This window comes from Suillus fuscotomentosus, assembly GCF_016647785.1.
Source record: "Suillus fuscotomentosus strain FC203 chromosome Unknown F5891scaffold_1, whole genome shotgun sequence".
Taxonomy (NCBI): Eukaryota; Fungi; Basidiomycota; class Agaricomycetes; order Boletales; family Suillaceae; genus Suillus; species Suillus fuscotomentosus.
This window is the reverse complement of record NW_024539513.1, coordinates 1,628,363-1,646,020: the sequence shown is the minus strand read 5'-3', so window position 1 is coordinate 1,646,020 and position 17,658 is coordinate 1,628,363. Positions and strand designations below refer to the sequence as shown.

At 47.6% G+C, this 17,658-nt stretch overlaps 11 protein-coding genes across 11 annotated transcripts; 6 read left to right on the top strand and 5 right to left on the bottom strand.

The window, feature by feature from the left end:
* Nucleotides 1–554: 554 nt before the first annotated feature.
* On the top strand, nt 555–918 carry F5891DRAFT_937845 (uncharacterized protein; the record flags this gene model as incomplete). Its single annotated transcript, XM_041374130.1, has 2 exons — nt 555–628; nt 678–918. Coding segments are annotated over 2 exons (315 nt in total), but the record flags the coding sequence as incomplete, so codon positions are not given.
* A 908-nt stretch (nt 919–1,826) lies between these two features.
* On the bottom strand, nt 1,827–2,186 carry F5891DRAFT_937417 (uncharacterized protein; the record flags this gene model as incomplete). The annotated part of the gene is made up of 1 exon (XM_041374096.1): nt 1,827–2,186. The coding sequence occupies one exon, from the start codon at nt 2,184–2,186 to the stop codon at nt 1,827–1,829; it is 360 nt and encodes a 119-aa protein (XP_041234224.1).
* Nucleotides 2,187–3,629: 1,443 nt separating this feature from the next.
* Nucleotides 3,630–5,566, top strand: F5891DRAFT_1273208 (uncharacterized protein; the record flags this gene model as incomplete). The annotated part of the gene is made up of 6 exons (XM_041370126.1): nt 3,630–3,953; nt 4,013–4,235; nt 4,290–4,498; nt 4,553–4,742; nt 4,796–4,864; nt 4,918–5,566. 6 exons carry the CDS (start codon nt 3,630–3,632, stop codon nt 5,367–5,369), a joined length of 1,467 nt encoding a protein of 488 aa, XP_041234223.1. The 3' UTR covers nt 5,370–5,566.
* Nucleotides 5,567–5,790: 224 nt separating this feature from the next.
* F5891DRAFT_23082 (uncharacterized protein) lies at nt 5,791–6,510 on the top strand. Its single transcript, XM_041371018.1, has 3 exons — nt 5,791–5,881; nt 5,957–6,291; nt 6,351–6,510. The coding sequence occupies exons 2-3, from the start codon at nt 6,006–6,008 to the stop codon at nt 6,392–6,394; spliced, it is 330 nt and encodes a 109-aa protein (XP_041234222.1). The 5' UTR covers nt 5,791–5,881; nt 5,957–6,005; the 3' UTR covers nt 6,395–6,510.
* Nucleotides 6,511–6,626: 116 nt separating this feature from the next.
* F5891DRAFT_1180175 (alcohol oxidase) lies at nt 6,627–8,485 on the top strand (the record flags this gene model as incomplete). The annotated part of the gene is made up of 6 exons (XM_041365881.1): nt 6,627–6,726; nt 6,783–7,172; nt 7,221–7,259; nt 7,303–7,665; nt 7,720–8,140; nt 8,224–8,485. The coding sequence occupies 6 exons, from the start codon at nt 6,627–6,629 to the stop codon at nt 8,483–8,485; spliced, it is 1,575 nt and encodes a 524-aa protein (XP_041234221.1).
* Nucleotides 8,486–9,178: 693 nt separating this feature from the next.
* F5891DRAFT_994369 (AGC/NDR protein kinase) lies at nt 9,179–11,522 on the bottom strand. The gene is made up of 7 exons (XM_041378294.1): nt 11,150–11,522; nt 10,782–11,095; nt 10,476–10,733; nt 10,327–10,425; nt 9,923–10,278; nt 9,295–9,861; nt 9,179–9,229 (listed from the first exon to the last, which is right to left on the bottom strand). Exons 1-6 carry the CDS (start codon nt 11,403–11,405, stop codon nt 9,504–9,506), a joined length of 1,641 nt encoding a protein of 546 aa, XP_041234220.1. The 5' UTR covers nt 11,406–11,522; the 3' UTR covers nt 9,179–9,229; nt 9,295–9,503.
* A 41-nt stretch (nt 11,523–11,563) lies between these two features.
* Nucleotides 11,564–12,522, top strand: F5891DRAFT_994366 (chromosome segregation protein Spc25-domain-containing protein). The gene is made up of 4 exons (XM_041378293.1): nt 11,564–11,840; nt 11,893–12,039; nt 12,095–12,295; nt 12,350–12,522. Exons 1-4 carry the CDS (start codon nt 11,576–11,578, stop codon nt 12,475–12,477), a joined length of 741 nt encoding a protein of 246 aa, XP_041234219.1. The 5' UTR covers nt 11,564–11,575; the 3' UTR covers nt 12,478–12,522.
* Nucleotides 12,523–12,589: 67 nt separating this feature from the next.
* F5891DRAFT_938057 (uncharacterized protein) lies at nt 12,590–13,502 on the bottom strand (the record flags this gene model as incomplete). Its single annotated transcript, XM_041374147.1, has 3 exons — nt 12,590–12,877; nt 12,932–13,330; nt 13,383–13,502. The coding sequence occupies 3 exons, from the start codon at nt 13,500–13,502 to the stop codon at nt 12,590–12,592; spliced, it is 807 nt and encodes a 268-aa protein (XP_041234218.1).
* Nucleotides 13,503–13,559: 57 nt separating this feature from the next.
* F5891DRAFT_22999 (glycosyltransferase family 2 protein) lies at nt 13,560–14,870 on the bottom strand. The gene is made up of 7 exons (XM_041371014.1): nt 14,677–14,870; nt 14,529–14,628; nt 14,445–14,479; nt 14,316–14,391; nt 14,234–14,259; nt 13,996–14,190; nt 13,560–13,943 (listed from the first exon to the last, which is right to left on the bottom strand). Exons 1-7 carry the CDS (start codon nt 14,826–14,828, stop codon nt 13,724–13,726), a joined length of 804 nt encoding a protein of 267 aa, XP_041234217.1. The 5' UTR covers nt 14,829–14,870; the 3' UTR covers nt 13,560–13,723.
* Nucleotides 14,871–14,937: 67 nt separating this feature from the next.
* On the top strand, nt 14,938–15,240 carry F5891DRAFT_937208 (uncharacterized protein; the record flags this gene model as incomplete). Its single annotated transcript, XM_041374085.1, has 1 exon — nt 14,938–15,240. One exon carries the CDS (start codon nt 14,938–14,940, stop codon nt 15,238–15,240), a length of 303 nt encoding a protein of 100 aa, XP_041234216.1.
* A 233-nt stretch (nt 15,241–15,473) lies between these two features.
* On the bottom strand, nt 15,474–17,260 carry F5891DRAFT_973996 (uncharacterized protein; the record flags this gene model as incomplete). Its single annotated transcript, XM_041376401.1, has 7 exons — nt 15,474–15,536; nt 15,590–15,715; nt 15,763–15,846; nt 15,899–16,250; nt 16,310–16,395; nt 16,457–17,173; nt 17,237–17,260. The coding sequence occupies 7 exons, from the start codon at nt 17,258–17,260 to the stop codon at nt 15,474–15,476; spliced, it is 1,452 nt and encodes a 483-aa protein (XP_041234215.1).
* Between the last annotated feature and the right edge of the window lie 398 nt (nt 17,261–17,658).

Here is a 17,658-nt window from a genome sequence, read left to right as displayed (position 1 = left end):
GTCTCCAGCCCTCGTCCGAGTCTTGTGTTGGTAAGATTTTGTCTTTTCAATTCATGTGACTGATTATTGCGTAGTGTCTGTTCGCCCCACATCTCATTACACTCATCATGTTGCGCTGTTCGAGCCCTCCATTTACTCGCTCTCCCTCCCAAGACAATCACATCCAAGACTTGCACGATTTGCTCAACAGTATGACTCTATCAGGTATGTATTTCGTTTTAATTCTAACATCGAAATACTAAAGCTTCCTGGTAGATTCCCCATTTAACACTATCACCTGGACTCGCAACACTACCGAGTCCATCACCTTATCAGGATCTTTACACGCGCGATCTGCACACACCAGTGCTCCCAGCGGAACAAACCTTGGATCCCTGTCTCCTCCCACCACAACAACTTCTCAAACACCCCTGCAACCTCGCACCCTTAGACCATCTAACAATATCTCAGCAACTCCATATGCCCCGTCCCAAACCATTTATTCACCAACAATCACACGAACAGCCTCCAAAGTCCCGCTTGTTCCAAAGCCAGAGGAGATCTGTCCACCGCGAGCTGGTCTCAAACCTGATGGTTTCTGGGTCATCACAGTCGGACAAGAAGTGGGCATTTTCTACCACTGGTATGTGTTGTGTCATCCCTTTGGCTTGTGGTATCTAATTCGATATTTACTTCAGGGCTGATGTCGCGGAACGCACGAATTTCATCAGCGGGAATGTTCAGAAACGTTACCCATCATTCCAGGAAGCTCTCAAGGTCTACACTGTTAAATTTAATGAAGGCGGTGTGCACGCAGTCCCCATTCCAGGAGGCCCATTCTGGCCATCCTCTCCTTCACCCTCACTGTCAGCGGAGTCAGATGAAATGTGGTCACAGGTTGATGATCTGTCCGAGACCATGAGCCAGTTTGGATTTTGAATATTCTTAGTTTGACTCGCTTGTAGTAGAATAAATCAATGCATTTTTCAATACGCCTACTGCTGTCCTGCAGGTTGGTGAATACAATGTGTGATGTATGGCAATTGTGTGATGTATGGCATATCTACGAGCTAATGTACTAAGGGTTTCGTGTGTGATGCTTGCAATGACAATCAAATGACAAGCAAACCGCCATGGTCATAAATGCTCTACATCACTTACAACACTTTCTTGCAGCTTCGGTTCAAGGCTGCATGTCCGGTTCTGACCATAAAAGTGCTTCCCTTATTCAAAATATTGTAATAGGCTGTTATTGATGATCCCAGGCATCCGTACGCAGATGTTCGCTATACAGTGGCTCAAAAAAGTGTCCCAATGTTTGTAGCTTTTCATGTAATTGCTATATCATGTGTCAAGACGTGGGAATATGACTAGGATTCACTGTAGGGGCTATTCCAACTATGAGACAGTGTTACAGCAGAGTATGATGGAATCACCAAAGAGAAATACCCAAAATTGATAGAGAATATGTTTAGAAGAGTGGCAGAAGTGATTGGAGCAGAAGGAGTTCACACACAGTACTAGAATTATAGAGATTACATTAGTAAAACTCAAAGTCAAAAAAGTGTCCCAATGAGTCATCAAATTAAAATACTCATATCTTCACATAATGTCATTAGTTTCCCACGGTATAGGGAACCGAAATAAAGCTGGGATGCAGACCTTTCCGACATCTCCCTAAAGCTTAGTCATATTCCCACGTCTTGACACATGATATAGCAATTACATGAAAAGCTACAAACATTGGGACACTTTTTTGAGCCACTGTATGTTCGATATGTGTTCATTCTACCTTCACACTTCATCTGTTCTGATGCTTGAAGGGGCTCTACATTGATAAAATAATACTAGTTACATCCTGTATCTAGTTTTACCTCAAAAAATTTGACTTGTGACACGACACAAACGAGCAAATCGTATAGTAAGATACCATCATACTTAAGCCCCTCCCTGCAGTATGGGCAATGTGTGCGCACGACGTCATGGATGCTCTCGAGTAGCTCCTTCCCATCTATAATACATTGTGCGCACTCGTCAAGGAATGTGGTGGTGGCATGTTCCCCCTCTATGCGAGCACGCCCAAGTTCATCGTCGAACGCCTCATTCCACGCACTCTCTGATTCCCACTCTTTCCGCCATTGTCTGACAGCGTTCTCTATTGTTTGCAGTGTGGGAACGTCACAAGAACAAGGAAGGTCGTTGTCCATGGTGAGCACAGAGTCATCGCCCTCGTAAGAGAAATCGTCGAATGAGGTTTCAGCGTCATAAGAGAAATCGTTGAGTGGGGGAGAAGCGATGGCAGGGACGGGTTGTTGTTCACCCTCATAAGAGAAATTATTGAGTGGGGGGGAAGCGATGGCAGCGGCAGGGTTGTTGTTCAGCATCGTAAGGGAAATCGTTGAGTGGGGGGGAAGTGATGGCAGCGGCGGATTGTTGTTCAGCGTCGTAAGGGAAATCATAAGACTGATCATCTTCACAATCTGACCGGGAATCATGTGAAATGCTATCGCAATCGAGTGGGGGGGATCCAGTGCCAGGAATGCGCAGATTTGGCTCTGCGGGAGGTTGCATTTGCAATTTTTTTGCCCTGTTACGAGCCACTCGAAGACGTGCCTTCGCATTTTGGCTGTCTTGAATTCTGCAAGGTAAGGTGAGCAACATTCTCTGTGGCTAAAACTGGCTTACCCTGGTTTGGCGAGCCAATGCTCTGTAGCTAAGCGTTGCCTCAAAGCAGGACTGCAGGACTTGTCCCGACGACCCTTTGAATTCCAATGTCAGATAAATCACAGGTGCAAGCGTTTGAGCTTACCATGTTGCAAAATTGAAAGAGAAAGAGACGGTCTCTGGCCATGGTGAGATACTGATGAGCGATAATATATGTCTTGACGACATGATTGATCTGCGAAAAAAATTGAAGGTGAGATGGTCAGTTGTCTTGTGACAATCAAAAATATATATGTTTTGACAGGATCTGTCATTCGAAGGTATGAGTAAGACAGCGGCTGTTTTGCACCTCGACTCAACTACTATATTTAGACATGTTGTAGGTCCCAGGTTGTCCAAGATTTGTGCTCTTGACTGGTGTCTGTTTGTCGACCCGTATACTACGACTTGCTGGTGTGGGGCTCCAAGTCCGACAAACCAGACCAACAATAACCTCGCCATGCTATGGCGTCTCTTTGAATTCCCTAGGCTCAACTCAAAGACGCTATGGTGTCTGTTTGACGCCCCATATATTAGTACGACCCGCTGGTGTGGGGCTCCGAGTCCGACAAACCAGAGCAACAATAACCTCAACAAATCTACAGCAATTTTTTCGGATCAGCTCGGAATATACCTCGACGAATATATCACCTCTGCAAGGCAAGTGACTATGTCATTGTGAGCGGATTGCTGATGTGGGGCTCAGTGCTGACAAGCTTTGAATTCCTAGTTGTGTCTGTAGTTGGCATTGCGACTCGAAGAATAGCAGACAGGGACCTGAGGCGTGCAACAAATGTATGTCTTGTCAATTTCATGTTCTGCACTGCCTCATGTACCTGATGTGTCGCGGCTTGTTTATTTGCATCATCACGTAAAATATTGTAGGCACATCTACATCTCAACACTGCACGTCTGCACCCCAACACTTCCTCACCACTGCACCTATGATGGACCAAATTTTTTCAGTGGAAAACTTTGATTCCAATGGTGATTTTACTGCTCCCTCGTTCAATGAGATTAACTGGGAGGACCCAGCACTCTACACTATGCCGCTTACAAGCGAGGAACTAGCTACACTTACCAAGGACACGCCCACCAACTTGCCACTCCTTCCAGGGTTCATCGCCCATTCCTCACTCCCTGACCCTCCCACTCGCACACCATCACCCCACCCGTCTGAAGCCTTGACCCCTAATCAAAGTGCCAACTGTGCAGGGCCACTGCGTGAGGGGAATTCATCCACCTGGGCAGCGCACAATCCCACGCGACCTGTTATTCGACCTCGGACGCCACCACCTCGGCTGACAGATGCACAAAAGCATCCCGGAAGATCAAGAGGGACCAGAAGAGGGAGGCGACAAAAAGCTTACATGATGGTATCTCTGAGTACCTCGACGAGCAGAGGGTGAAAATAGAGGTGCTCGCCCGAACTCACAATGTCACCCCAAAGCACATCAATGACATCATCAGCGTCCACACGAATTACCACAACTCCCACAAGCCCCGGTTGATCAACGCGCTTATTCATGCGAAGGCAAAGGAACTAAATGCCAGTAAGTCTTTTGATGTTCTCAATACGATATCACTGCTTACCTTATGACAATCAGATAAACCTGCAGGGTCCCGTTACACGCTGGCTGAGCTCCGTGAAATGGTCACAAATGACCCTCAAATGAACAAATTGACAGAAGAAGAAAAGGCCTCTTACATAGAGGCCCTCAATGAGCATCGCGACAAGAAGGCACTTGGTGTTCGTGCGAATAATTCCGCAGCTGTGCGAGATGTGGTAGCCACAACAGAAAGACTCGTGAAAGAGGTACATTTTTTTGAATATTTACGTCTACAACCAACTAAAATAAACTTATACTAGCTGGATGACCTACGTGTTCGGACTGGCATCTATGCGACATTATTTGTCGTTCGTGGTCACATCAACGACATGATCCAAAGCACCATGCATGGCACCGACAATACGGAAGACCTTTGGGAGGACGTTTACGAGCATCCGATGGCAGATTTTCTGCGTCAATATGAACAATGGGCATGCACACAGGATCAGAGTAAGTCCTATACGTTATATATACTTGCCTGGCCATCATTGAATGTCATGCAGATCTCAACGAGCGTGAGTCTTTGGAGGCAATGCGAAAGCAAGTGCGTAAAATGATCTTCCGTGGGTTATGTGAGTGATTGTGTTGTTTTGCATGTGCTGGCCCCATCTGACACTGTTTTCAGTTGCAGTGACTGGTAAAAAGGATATTGCTATGAACTACCATAACTACGAAACCGCAATCGTCGAGACTTATGGAGTGCGCCTTGTAGGATGGCCCCACGGGGTCAACTTCATTAGTCCTTCGAACATTGGAACAGTTGGCGACATTCGGAAGCTTCGAGATGCACTCAAGAGTCGTATCTGCTACTGGACAGTTCTCTCACCAGCAGAACTTAAATCCCACGCAGCTGAACTCAACACGCGCCGTTTAGCTGGCGAAATTGTTCGCAAGCCACGCAAGAAGCGTTCGGACTCTGGAGTGCCTCGAAAGCGCAAGGCACTGGCTACCGCAGGACAGGCTGGCCAGGAAAATCAGAGGGTGTCGAAGAAGGCGAAAAGAACCGCTCCACAGCTTCGCCAAGCCCCCAAGAGCTCTGAAGTTGTTGAGTCATCTGATGGACTTGAAGATGAGTAATAGTACTGTTCCAATGCTGTAGTCTAGTTTATGGACATAAATGTATTCCCTACGTACTAAAATCATCACTGGTGCATGTGTCGTCGAAATGCGGTGTCGATCCCATTACTTGAACGTGAGACATGCGAGCTCGACGTTTCATATATTATTAGCCGACGCTGGGAACACGTCACGTCATTTGCCGATATGCCGGCGGCAGCACCCAGTCATATAGTCCTGTTGGTATGTAAAGTCCCTCTTTATCCAGGAGATATTGAAGGAGGCGGTGATCCGCTGAATTTGCCTGACCTTAAAGGTGCGAGACCCATCTACTATCACCTATAATAAGAGCATTTACGTGGGAATCACAGGTGAGCTCCACAACTAAACAAAAGCGGTGAATGAACAAAAAATGGATTCTGGCCTATCGATATGATGTTAGCTGTAAGCGAGTTAAGCGAGTTTTCAAGTGTACTACGGAAAAGTTTGTTCCACCAATCGCATTGCTCCATCACCAGCGCCGTAAGCTCACCGTAAGCATCAAACTTCTTTTTGACAAGCGAAATTTCAAGGTCTTTTGCTGATGTACTCCACACTCACTTGCGCAGAAACTTCAAAGACACTAAGCGGTCGCCTAAAATCAAATGCCTTTTAGAGATGGGCTGGCCTGACTGGCTGACGAAAAGTGCTTCTCTGTTTCATACACAGTTATTGACCCTGGATCTGACAGCCTGTAGACCTGAACCCACCACCCATGTGAAGTTATGGCATTTCGTTTGTATAACCAGCTATTTGCAGCAACAATTGCACTGCAAGCACTCGACGCGAAACGACGAGGCGCTACTAAGTACTGACCACGTGGCCCATATGACCAACAGAAAGCAGAACAATTCTTCGACCACCTTCACATCTCTTCAGCGACGATTTTCAAGACTTGGTTCCGGTAAGTAAATGTTAGCCTCTCGCTGCCTCATCACTCAATCCTGATTCCCTTCCATCCAGAATGGACCGTGAATTGTTTTGGCACACAACCTAATCGCCGATGATCCGATTTTTGTCGTGGTCAGTGGACGTCCGCAACGCCCTATTTTCTGGGATGTTGTGGTGATCGCGTGCACTTTCTTGCTGGTCCATGTTGGCATCATTTGCCCACTCAATAACGTGCCCTATTTATTTGTTGGTTGTCATCTTGTGCACGAAATAAAATGGCCAAATAAAATCGTTATAGAGTAGGGCTAAAAGCTTTCGTGCCCAACGTACCAAAGGAACAACCGTGCAATGCCAATACAACATGATCCTGCCGATGTCGGTGCAGATGCTCGATTTTCGGATACGAGCGTGCCACGTAGAGGCCTGTATGACTATATCATAGCTGGAGGTACGTTTCGCTACCCTTTAATCACAACACCAAAGTCAATGTGATGAGGTTTTCAGGAGGAACCGCAGGATGCGTCCTTGCAAGTAGGCTAACCGAGGACCCTACAATATCTGTATTACTTCTTGAGCGTGGCAGCGTTCACAACACGTTCACCATGCGGTGTCCTCTTTTGTCTTCATCATATGCCCAGGGGAAACATCCCTCTGTGCGATGGAATAGCACACCTTTAACCGCTGCTAATGGTCGTGTCCTTGAAATTCTCACTGGCACTGTATTAGGTGGAGCATCAAGGTTTAATTCGATGCTTTACACTAGAGGTAGTCCTGCGCAGTATGACGAATGGAGGCGGCAGGGACGCGTTGGTTGGAGCTATGCCGACCTCGAACCATACTTTATCAAGTCCGAGAATGCGGTCAGCACTTCAGGGTATTATCATGGCACCGAAGGTGAATTCGGTCAGATCATGAGGAACTTGCACTCACTCTGACATGTAGGACCATGGAGCAATCGACATTTCGACAAGTTCCTTTTCAGTTCGTTCTCTCAGTAATTCCCTCGTTCATTTCTCATAATCAGAGCCTAATGTTGCTACCAGTGCTGTGAAAGCTGCCAAGGACCTCGGTATATCGTACACTGATGATGTCAACGCCCCAGAAGGACCTTGCGTGTCCTGCGCAAAAATTCCCGTCACATTGGCTTCAGATGGGAAGCGTCTGTCTACCTTCGATGCTTTTCTTCCTCCCTTGATCACCACGCAGAGGCGAAGGGTCGCGATTTGCACCGACACGCTTGTCACAAAGATCGATTTCGATGTTGGCGGCGTGCAACCGGTTGCATCGGGAGTGTTCTTCAAACCATACGAGTCCACTCCAAAACAGCGACCGTTCTACGCGAGGGATCAAAGTCATCAAGGATTTGCCAGGCGTTGGCCGCAATTTGGTGTGTACAGAAGTTCTGTCAATTGCTCTGTTCACTAACATGCACCATAGCAAGATCATGTTGGCACCACGATCACGTACAGGGTCTCTGACACATTACACGCGCTTGAGAGCAGTTTAACGCGAGCATTGACTGAATTTTTGAATTACCTGATACGCGGTCGGGGACTATTCACGAATCCATCCGTGCAGGTGTCGATATTTGCCAAATCGGATAATTTGGGAGATGATGCAGAGCCTGGCGTCGAGGAAACCAATCGTGAAACATTTCCCGATATTGAAATCATGCCCATTCCCCATGAATGCACCTATGTCACATCCCAGAAGTCTCAGGGCTTCTTCTCTTTCATTTGCGTTCCTCTGCAACCCAAATCATCGGGCACGGTGGAGCTTTTCTCTCATGACCCCTATGCAAACCCAAAAGTAGACCTCGGGTTCTTCACGCGCGAGGGAGATATCGAGGTTGTCAGGAAGCTGTGCGCCTTGCAATGGCATTAGGAGAAAGGATGCGTACGAACGGGTATCAGATGGAGAACCATCTGATTCCTGCCGGCGACAGTGACGAGCAATTGGACGCCTTCATCGGACAGAACGTCCGCACAACATACCACTATGCATCCAGTTGTCGCATGGCTCAGGAACATGACACGGTCCCAGGTGTTGTTGACGATGAGCTCCGCGTGCATGGGGTTTCTCGCCTGAGGATCGCAGATGCAAGCATTTTCCCAGATATAGTTGCGACTCATCTCCAGGCTCCGGTTGTGATGGTAGCTGAAAAATGTGCCGACATGCTGAAGAAAACATGGAGCGCAACGAATTGATGGCGTACCTTGTGTAAACGTTAATGATGTGCCAGTTATTTACAGTGCTGTGTAGTGTATGAACATTACACGCTATGTAGTATATGAATGTACATACATCATTAGCAAGTTAGGGTTCAACGTTCAACGTTCAACGTTGAACTAGGGGGTTAACGTTATGATGGTTGGATCCATTCGACTATGATATACATAAAATACTAGAGATGATAAGGACACTTTGCGATGTTGATGCGATATAATAATTGTATGTAAGTAAAGACTCTTGCTGGTCGTCGTGTCGGGTACGTCATGTGTGTTGTATTTCTCTAGCGTCAATTCTTATCTAGGCTCGCCATCGGGTCAGTCTTAGTTTATTTTCAGCTACCTATTTCGGTTCTCCCTCGATCGCAGCTTCCTAGCATTCACCACCGAGTTCTGTATCTTTTCTATACGACCTTTCAAAATTTTCATGTGTTCTCTGATGGAAGGCTCAACTGCCGTCAGGCTCAGCGCCAGCTGTTATGTTGAATTAGTGGTTATGGGAACCACAGGTGCAGGGTTCTCTGATGGGCTCCCAGGTTCCTGCTTCTGAACCCCTTGTCGCATAGGAATATTCATTCTTGGCTCACGCGTTCCACGAGTCAACGACTTTTTTTCGGAGGTGCAAGCCATGATCGGCTCAGGGAGAGCCAGGAACAAAGTTAAACCAATGAAGGTGATCTAGGGTGAAATAATACTATTGTGAATGACCGTGACTGACATAGACTGTTGGGTGTTTGTTCGACTAGCCGTTACAGTCGGACCCCTAACGTTTGAGAATCACAACTCACCTTCTCTTACTCAAGATTGGATTCTCTTCCTCGGGCCTCCAGGTCTGATTACGTCTTGATATCCCTCGATCTGTCTCTTTGAGTTTACACTAGGTCTCAGATGTCATCACTTCTACGTCAACCCGATATCTGTTGTTTCTGCAATGATTGGGGGATAGGGAACAAAACCCTCGTGATGGGCACGAGATATTAGCGAAAGTATCAAGATATCAAAATATAGTAGCCAATGCTTCACCATCATCTTGACTCGAATCCAACGAACCAAACAGCTTTCCTCCCGGACCATTTTTACCAAAGGTGAAGCCGACCCAGACACCTCGGGCTTCTGGCTCTTCCTTTTCCTTTACCTTCTCTACGTTTCGCTGCTTGTCTTTCACTTCGGCGTACTTCGCCATGTCTTCCGCAGAAGTGAAATCATCATAGTACCCAGTGTCAATCTCTGAGTCAAGAGCAGGCACAAACGGTGCGCGTGTTGAACGGAGGTCTTCCCACTGCATCCCGTCAAAGAAAGGGTGGCTTGTGACCTGTGTAAGAGTAGAGTATCGAACGCTCGAGTGCGAGATGAGTCTGAACAGGAAACAAGAGGCATTCAGCGTCGTCAGACAACACACGGTAGCAACCCATGTACCTGGTCACGGCATCCCATGCAATATCCGTCAAGTTGAAGATTAAGTCTTCAGGCTTATCGTACTCTGGCCTTCTCAGTACCTTCGTCCAATTCTTCAGGTTTGTCCAGGTCTCCTCTGGCGTACCGCCACTGAAGGGCGGAAAACCAGCGAGAAATTCGAAGAATATGCAACCTAGCGACCAATAGTCGACTGAATAAGTGTATGGCTTGCCTCTGAGGACCTCCGGCGCCATGTAGTCGGGTGAGCCAACTATGGAGTCTGCATACCGTGGGTCTTCAGCGCGGATGGATTTGTACATGGAGCGGCGTTCTAGGGTAGAGCGGTAGACGACTTGGACGTCTTTCGCTTTATCGAGCTGAGAAATATTAGGGCGCACAGGATGAAGTCAGGGTCGCAGACGGACCTTCAACTTCATCGATTCAATGCGCTTGGGATTGAGGGCACCTGTGGCAAGGCCGAAGTCAGTCAGCTTGACGTGTCCGGTGCCGTCCACAAGGAAATTCTGGAGGCATTGTCAGTACTACAGAGCTTGCGCATGCGAGACAGTTTCACCTCCGGCTTCAAGTCACGATGAATGTAACCAAGCTTGTGAAGCTCGTTGACAGCGACGAACATTTCTGAAATATAAAACCTTGCATGCTCTTCCTTGAGAACGCCAGAATTGTTGAGAAGAGTACGAAAATCGCCTCCGGGAACATACTCCATTGCTAAATATACGTGTTGTGCGTCCTGGAATGCATAAAGAAGTCTGACGAGCCAAGTTGTTTTGGTTGCGGTAAGGATATCGCGCTCCACTAAGACGTGCCGCACCTTGAAATGCATCAGTCTTCACGCAGATCTGTGAGTGGGATAACAAACCTCATCCATCTTGAACAATATACGTTTCTTCATCTTCTTGAGAGCGCATATCTCTCCTGTGTCCTGTTTCCGTGCCAAGAACACCTCACCGTAACCACCCTGCCCGACTTGTGCGATGATATGAAATTGGTCAACCCTCAGCTTTGCTCTGCGTTTTCTCAGAATTACTCTCTCTCGCCCACAATACGACTTGAACTCCTTTGCGTACTCGGCGGCTGTTAGCTGCCTTTTGGTAGTATCTGCGTCAAAGCGTGCCCTCCTTTCTTTCCTGGATGCGATATATCCAAGGTTCATAAAGTAATAGTCGAGAAAAACTGGTAGGAGCATAGATGATGAGATTGGGGAAGGTCTCAAAATGAGATGCTCACATAGTTGGGCCACGGTGGCCTTGCGCTTGACCTCGGCGCTCTGGAGCAATTCCCTCTCCCAGAGCTGAAATCCACCTGCTTTCACGGTTGTCGCATTTCGTGCAGTGTCCATTGAGATGTCATCAGACCACGCGCCGCCATTAGGCTTTGCGGTACTCATGTGGATGTCCCGAAGTCCCAATGTGATTCCCTTTGCCGTGTCCATATGTATATCTCGATATTGGGGTGAATCTGATCTAGATGGAAGGGGAGCCATAGAACATATCTCAGTTGATACCCTGAATGTTCCTGGTCTATTGATCTTTGTATGATGAAGATGAGTCTCAAGTACTGTGGTTTGATTCTTATGGATAAGTGATACAGTCACATGACGGACGCGTTCTGCAAAGGAGTCCGAAACTTTGCTGATAATATTGCCGATTGACCATGCCTCAAGTTCGTCCTACCCATATTGATCTTGCCTCAATTCTCGCAGAGCCTAACCCTTCTGTCGACCTGCGCTTGCACGCATATGAAGCTTCCACATCTAATTTTCTCAGAGCGGTCACCAACTATGCAAATCGCGCAGTAGCAGAGATCACCAAACATAGGAATGCTCAGGAGGCAGACAAGAAACGTTTGGTTGAGAAGACTGTTGCAGTAAAGGCTGAAACTAATCAGTGTAAGGTGAAGGAGATTGAGCTGCTGGCTGGTACGTGGTCATGCTTGTTGTGGTGTAATTGTGCAGCAGTGACGTCTCTCAGTAATGGAAAGGGAAAAGGAGGAGGTCCGAGAAGCTGAGACGTCAATTACCGCTCTGAAACGCCAGCTCGCATCGATCCGTGAAACCTGCCAGTCCGTTGATGCAGAGATAGAGCAGTATCGTGCCCTAACTGCCAATTTGAAGAGAGGTAGGTACCGTCGTTGTAATTTCCTTGCTTACGCTGCTCAGGCTACTCTCTGCAGAAAAAGATCGAGAGCGGCAGACATTGGAGATGCATGCAGCACAAACAGGACCTGAATTAAATGCCTGCGAAACCCGTCTACGTTGTCATATCGAGGGAATAGAGAAGGACCGGCTCCTCATCCGATTTACGCACATTGACAAGCTTGACATTGACCGTGAATTCAGCTTCGTGCTCGACGTTGCATCCAGCTCAAATCAAGGTATGCAAGTCAATGCAATGTGTCTCAAAGGTGGTGCTTACATCCGCCAACCAGTGATAACGACCACACCCCCACTGCCAAATCTCCCCATCCTACTTAATGAACTAAACGAAACAAGAGATATATTCCATTTTATCAGGTCAATGCGCTCGGCGTTTGCCCAATTAGTAGAGAAACATTAGGAGATTGTCAATTCTTGTATCGCCTATGAATCAATACAACACATGCCACAACTTTTGCGATAATTCCAAGAAAGTTATAAACTTATATGTACATACTACCCTGTCTTCCATGTTACTCATCGTCTCCTTCCCCCCAACCCGTCCGGTCTCTATGACCCCCAGAACCTCCCAGCTTTCCCTTGGTCCGGCTCTTGCGGCCACCCAGCTCCTTGTACATTTCTCTCATCTCCAACTTACCTGGCCGGCTTTGCATAAGTTCCTCTTGTCGCCATTGCTCTTCTTTAAGTTCTTTTGGCGTTTGATGGCCTGACTGTGACGGTGAAGTGCGACCTGAACCTCTCGAAGGCAACGGCGATGATGGAGGCGAGCGATTCGACACAGATTTAATGTAGGTCATCCGCTGAGAACAAGTCATCAAATCATACAGCCAGACACAGGAAGATAAAGTACTCACCCAATTCTGTTTCGATTCCCTTCTAGTCCACTTCCCGGGAGGAAGAGTTTCGTCATGGAAGTTTTCCTTCCTATAATGCTGAAACCAAACTTGTAACACAACGTAGACCATTAGCATACAGCACACTAATATATATGTATAAGACTTGCTGTAGTTCAGTGTCTGACTCTTATTCCACTTTCTCGATACCCTAGCGCAGGTCGCGAGCTCAGATATCCCAAGCCACCGGAAAATGTTTTGCGATACTTGAGTTGGAAATGCCTTTAGGGGGTCATTCGAGAGGCCCTTCAATGGCAGTGCACTCGCAGAGCGAGTGAAACCTCTTCGTGTGGGTGATACAGGGCGCGATGAGGGGCGTGAAGGTCCTCTCGACCTCGCTGGCGTCCCTGGTAATGAGAACTTGAAAATATGTTGAGTAATTGATATTAGAGTAGACGGTATGGGGGCATACCACGCCGACAAGCTCATCGTCTGAGTCATTCTCAGCCTGGGATTGCCTGGAAGATGGATAGAGTCCATTCAATTCATGGGTCTGTGATTGCGATTTGAGCACGCCTTGTAGCAGACTCATTATGCAGCAGTTGTGTAGGTGGTTTGGAATCTAGATGAGAGATAAAGCTTATGAAAACCAAAGGCTGACAAAGATGGGATATATATGATGTCATCCAACCACAGTCCACAACTGATAACAATGAGATATTGAAAAACTCTAATTGTTCGAACTGACCATCTAAAAAATGGGACCGAGTATCATAAATTATGATCAAGGCTAGTGCCACGTTTATAGTACTTTCAAACCGACTTGAATAACTGCCACACGCCCTTTGCATATCCCACAACCTCGTCCGCACCGAGCTTGCTTTCTCCAAATATCCGATCCACAAAAGTGATCGGAACCTCGCCAACAGTGTATCCCAGGGCCCGTGCCCTTACCATCATCTCCATCTGGAACACGTACCCCCTGGACTGTGTCAGTGTGATGATATGCCGAAGAACGGGTAACCGGTACAGTCTACACCAGCATTAAGTTTCAGTCCGCTTTCCCGAACTGATAGTCTACGTACCTGAAACTGCCCGTTAGGTCGCTCACGCCGGGGTTCAGCACAGTAGCAGCCAGGAAATTTGCTCCTCGTGAGACTAATTTGCGCTTCAGATCCCAGCCGTGCACGCCACCAGGTTGAGTTTCAGAGAGGTATGGAGTGGATGTCGAGCGATATCGCGTTCCTGTCACAATGTCGAGGTTGTGTGCTTGTTGCAATCTACACGTTGTTAACAGGGAAAAGTTAGGAAAAGACGACACACCTGATAAATTGCGGAATGAACTTGGGCTGACGGGATGGATGCACATTAGAACTTGTGTGTCAACGGATGGTGAAGCACGTACGTGATGCGAAAAGTCGGCATCCATTATTATCACAAAGTCACCAGTGCAGAAGTCGAGTCCATGGATATATGCAGTCCTACGCACAATTTGGCGACGCATTCGTTTTCCATATTTACTCCTAGTACTTACCCGAGTCCAAGTTTTCCTGCCCGTGGTTTGAGAAGCTTGACCGACAATCAGTCGGACCTCAACGCGTGATCCATCTGCACTCACTATTCTGTCCTCGCCATAAGCCCTTGCCAACTCAATGGCAACTTCTTGTGTCCCATCCGGACTCGCATCATCTACGATGATGATCTCCCATGCAAGCTGACTGGTGTACTCAGTCTGGCTTTCGGCATGTTAAGCAGACAGAACGCACTGTTCCACAAAAACCTTCGCTAGCAACCAGATAATAATTGGGAGGTTCTTGCGCTCATTGTAGGTAGGTAGAATAACAGAATACTTGTGAGTGTTTGGCGTGTTGTATTGGCCTTGCATGTTCAGCGACACTGGGCTGGCGAAAGGGTTCATTAACTTTATAGTCTTGCGACTGGATGGTAGTTAGCGTGCGAGTTTACAGGCGTCGGCTCTTTCATATTACTTTATGACCTCCTTTGAATCCTCATTGCTTTCGTCATCGATGTCGCCCTCAAGCACTGACCAAAACACGTCTCCGTCTATCACAGCGCTCAAGTCTCTACTCACTACAACCCTTCGCATCACGACGACCGATAATCGAGTGTTCATTGGCACGTTTATGGGCACTGACCAACTTTTGAATATCATCCTCGTCAACACTGAGGAGTACATTCTGGGAAACGAGACTAGTCGCTTTGTCGGCCAAGTCATGCTCCCCTGGCGCCTTGTCCTTCATGTCGAAGCATTCAACCAACAGAGTACTCCAAATGGCAAAGCAAAGGATGACAAGAGCTTGTACATCTAAATCGCAGTCCGAAGATACATCAAATGATTTGTCCAAAATGGTACATCCATTGTCCTGTCCACCTCTGCTATATTCATGGTTATATGTGACAGAAATTCATGATCTCTCGAGGAGCCCTTTTATCCGCCGTCTGTTGTGAGGATTCAGCCGAATACGGGCCTTTTGCAGGCATCGCTGATGATGCGCAGGGCTGCCGTTCCACGGTGCAGGATTCTTCATCATTGGCCAGCGCGCTAGCCTTTGTATTTGTCCTTGTAGATCCACGCCATCCCTACGTCGCTGGCACCTTGTGCGACCTACAGACACACCTTAACATATAATTTGCAAGAATCACGCTGGTTATACTCACAGCAGCGCGATACCACTTAGCGGCTTTTTTCTTATCCTTTTTGCACCCTTTGCCATTGGCTAGGCAAAAAGCGAGATCTTCTTGTGCATCCCCGTCGCCGAGGTTGGCAGCAACTCGATAGTAACTCTGGAGATTAGTGAGCACAAGGCTAGAGACAATCAGTGACGACGTACGACTGCCATCTTGTAGTCCTTAGCTACGCCCCAGCCATGAAAGAAGCATTGCCCAACCTCATAAATCGCTAGCACAAGCTCCGACTGAGGAAAATTCATTAGCGTTTCCATATACAACCCCGCAGATCGAACTGACTCTAACAGCCTTCACGTCCATGCCTTCTCTCGCCTTGCCCAGATCATCCACAGCGCTTTCCGCGGCCTTTGTGAGCCACTTGAAACCACTTTTCTCGTTCTTCTCGCATCCCCACCCATGCCTCAGCGTCAATCCCCACAAGAGCATCCCTGTCCCACAGCCACCTTGTTCTTTTGCACTTTTCTCGAAGTAAAATGCGCTATCTTGTAGTTTGTTGGCCTCGTGGTATTGTATTCCTAGCTGGAGATATTCTTGTGGAGTTGAAGGCTCGGTAGAAGGTGAACGGTTGCCCGGCGAGGAAGATGATTGGGTAGGAAAATTTGAATTGCCAGTTGGGGATGGAGAGCCATCACTCAAACGGTAAAATGAATATGAGGTGGAGTATAAGCTTTCTGGTGAGCTTGGACGTACAGACGGGGGGTGAGAGGGGTGGTGTACATGAGAGGAGGATGAGAGGGTCGGGGAAGAAACAGCATAGTTTGGTTGAAGATAGGACCCTGGCGAGCATGCATCAGATTGCGGCGTAGGCGACAAAAATTGGTTTTCAGGAAAGCTTACGCCCGTCTGGGGCGTAATTGGAACAAACGAAAGGGGGGTATGAGCGGTCAATGGAGAACGGGTTCTTCGTGAATTTCGTTCAAGAACCTGGCGTTTCTGTTCTTCAGAAGAGATTATTGGTGGTCTTCCTGGCCTGGAAAAGTTTATGCGGGGAGTAGGGTCAACTATGGGTGACTTTCCGCCAAGTTTTGGCTCATTAGTGGCGACCTGCTTGTCGACATCCTGGGGCTTGGAAACCACGACGGTTGGAACGGGAGTGCTTGAGTTTGACAGATGCATGTCATGAATCGAGGATTGTATGTTCAACACATCTGTGGAACCACTGGTAGGTTCTAGGGTGGTATGCCAAGCACGGTGGCTGTCTGTAGAAGCGCCGGGGGTGTGACTTTGCCGCAGTGAATACATGCTATTCTCTTCGTAATATGATTCAAGCTCGTCATAATATCCATTTGGTTCGTCCGTCAACGACAGAAACGACTTTCTGTTAAGATAGTCAGCATTGCTAGCTGTCGAATTACGGAATTGCGAGTGCAACAGAGGAGATTCGGGCACTCTCGGACTAGTTCCATAGTATGGCCTCGGCGGAGAAATTGCATGCAAATCTTGGACTTGTGACGACGCCGGAAAACGAGTTGACCGAGAGGAAGATGGCACTGGCAAAGAGGGATTAATGGCAGTAGCCTGCTTCCGAGCCTCACGTTCTTTCCGTTGGACAACCTGTCGTTTAGACGAAGTTCGCCGAACCAAGGTGTCTAGTGGTGATGAATGGACCAGGCGCACCTGGTTCTCATGTGATACCGCCATGATACTTGCAGCTGGTCAGCCTTGGCAAGGCAGGTCAGGATCTTAGGTTACTAGGGAGAACATGATAGCTCCATTGTCCATTAGTGTGTCCGACTTAGCGGACGTGTCGCAGATCACCACGCCGTGCCTTTCAATGAATATAGAACAGTTTTGTTCTTGTCCTCATCTCACTTATTGTTATGGTACGTAGGCTTGTCAGTACATGTTGTATTATACGACGATGGAAAACAATGATTTTGTTCTCGGCAAATGTACACAATTATAACGATATATTTATGTAACTCTAAATGCGACATTAAACTACTGCGGAGGGATCAATCCATACTTATCCCAACCTCAGCGCTCAGCTGCAACAGCCGGAATGACATCATGTCAGGCACAGCTGATGCAGATGCGGC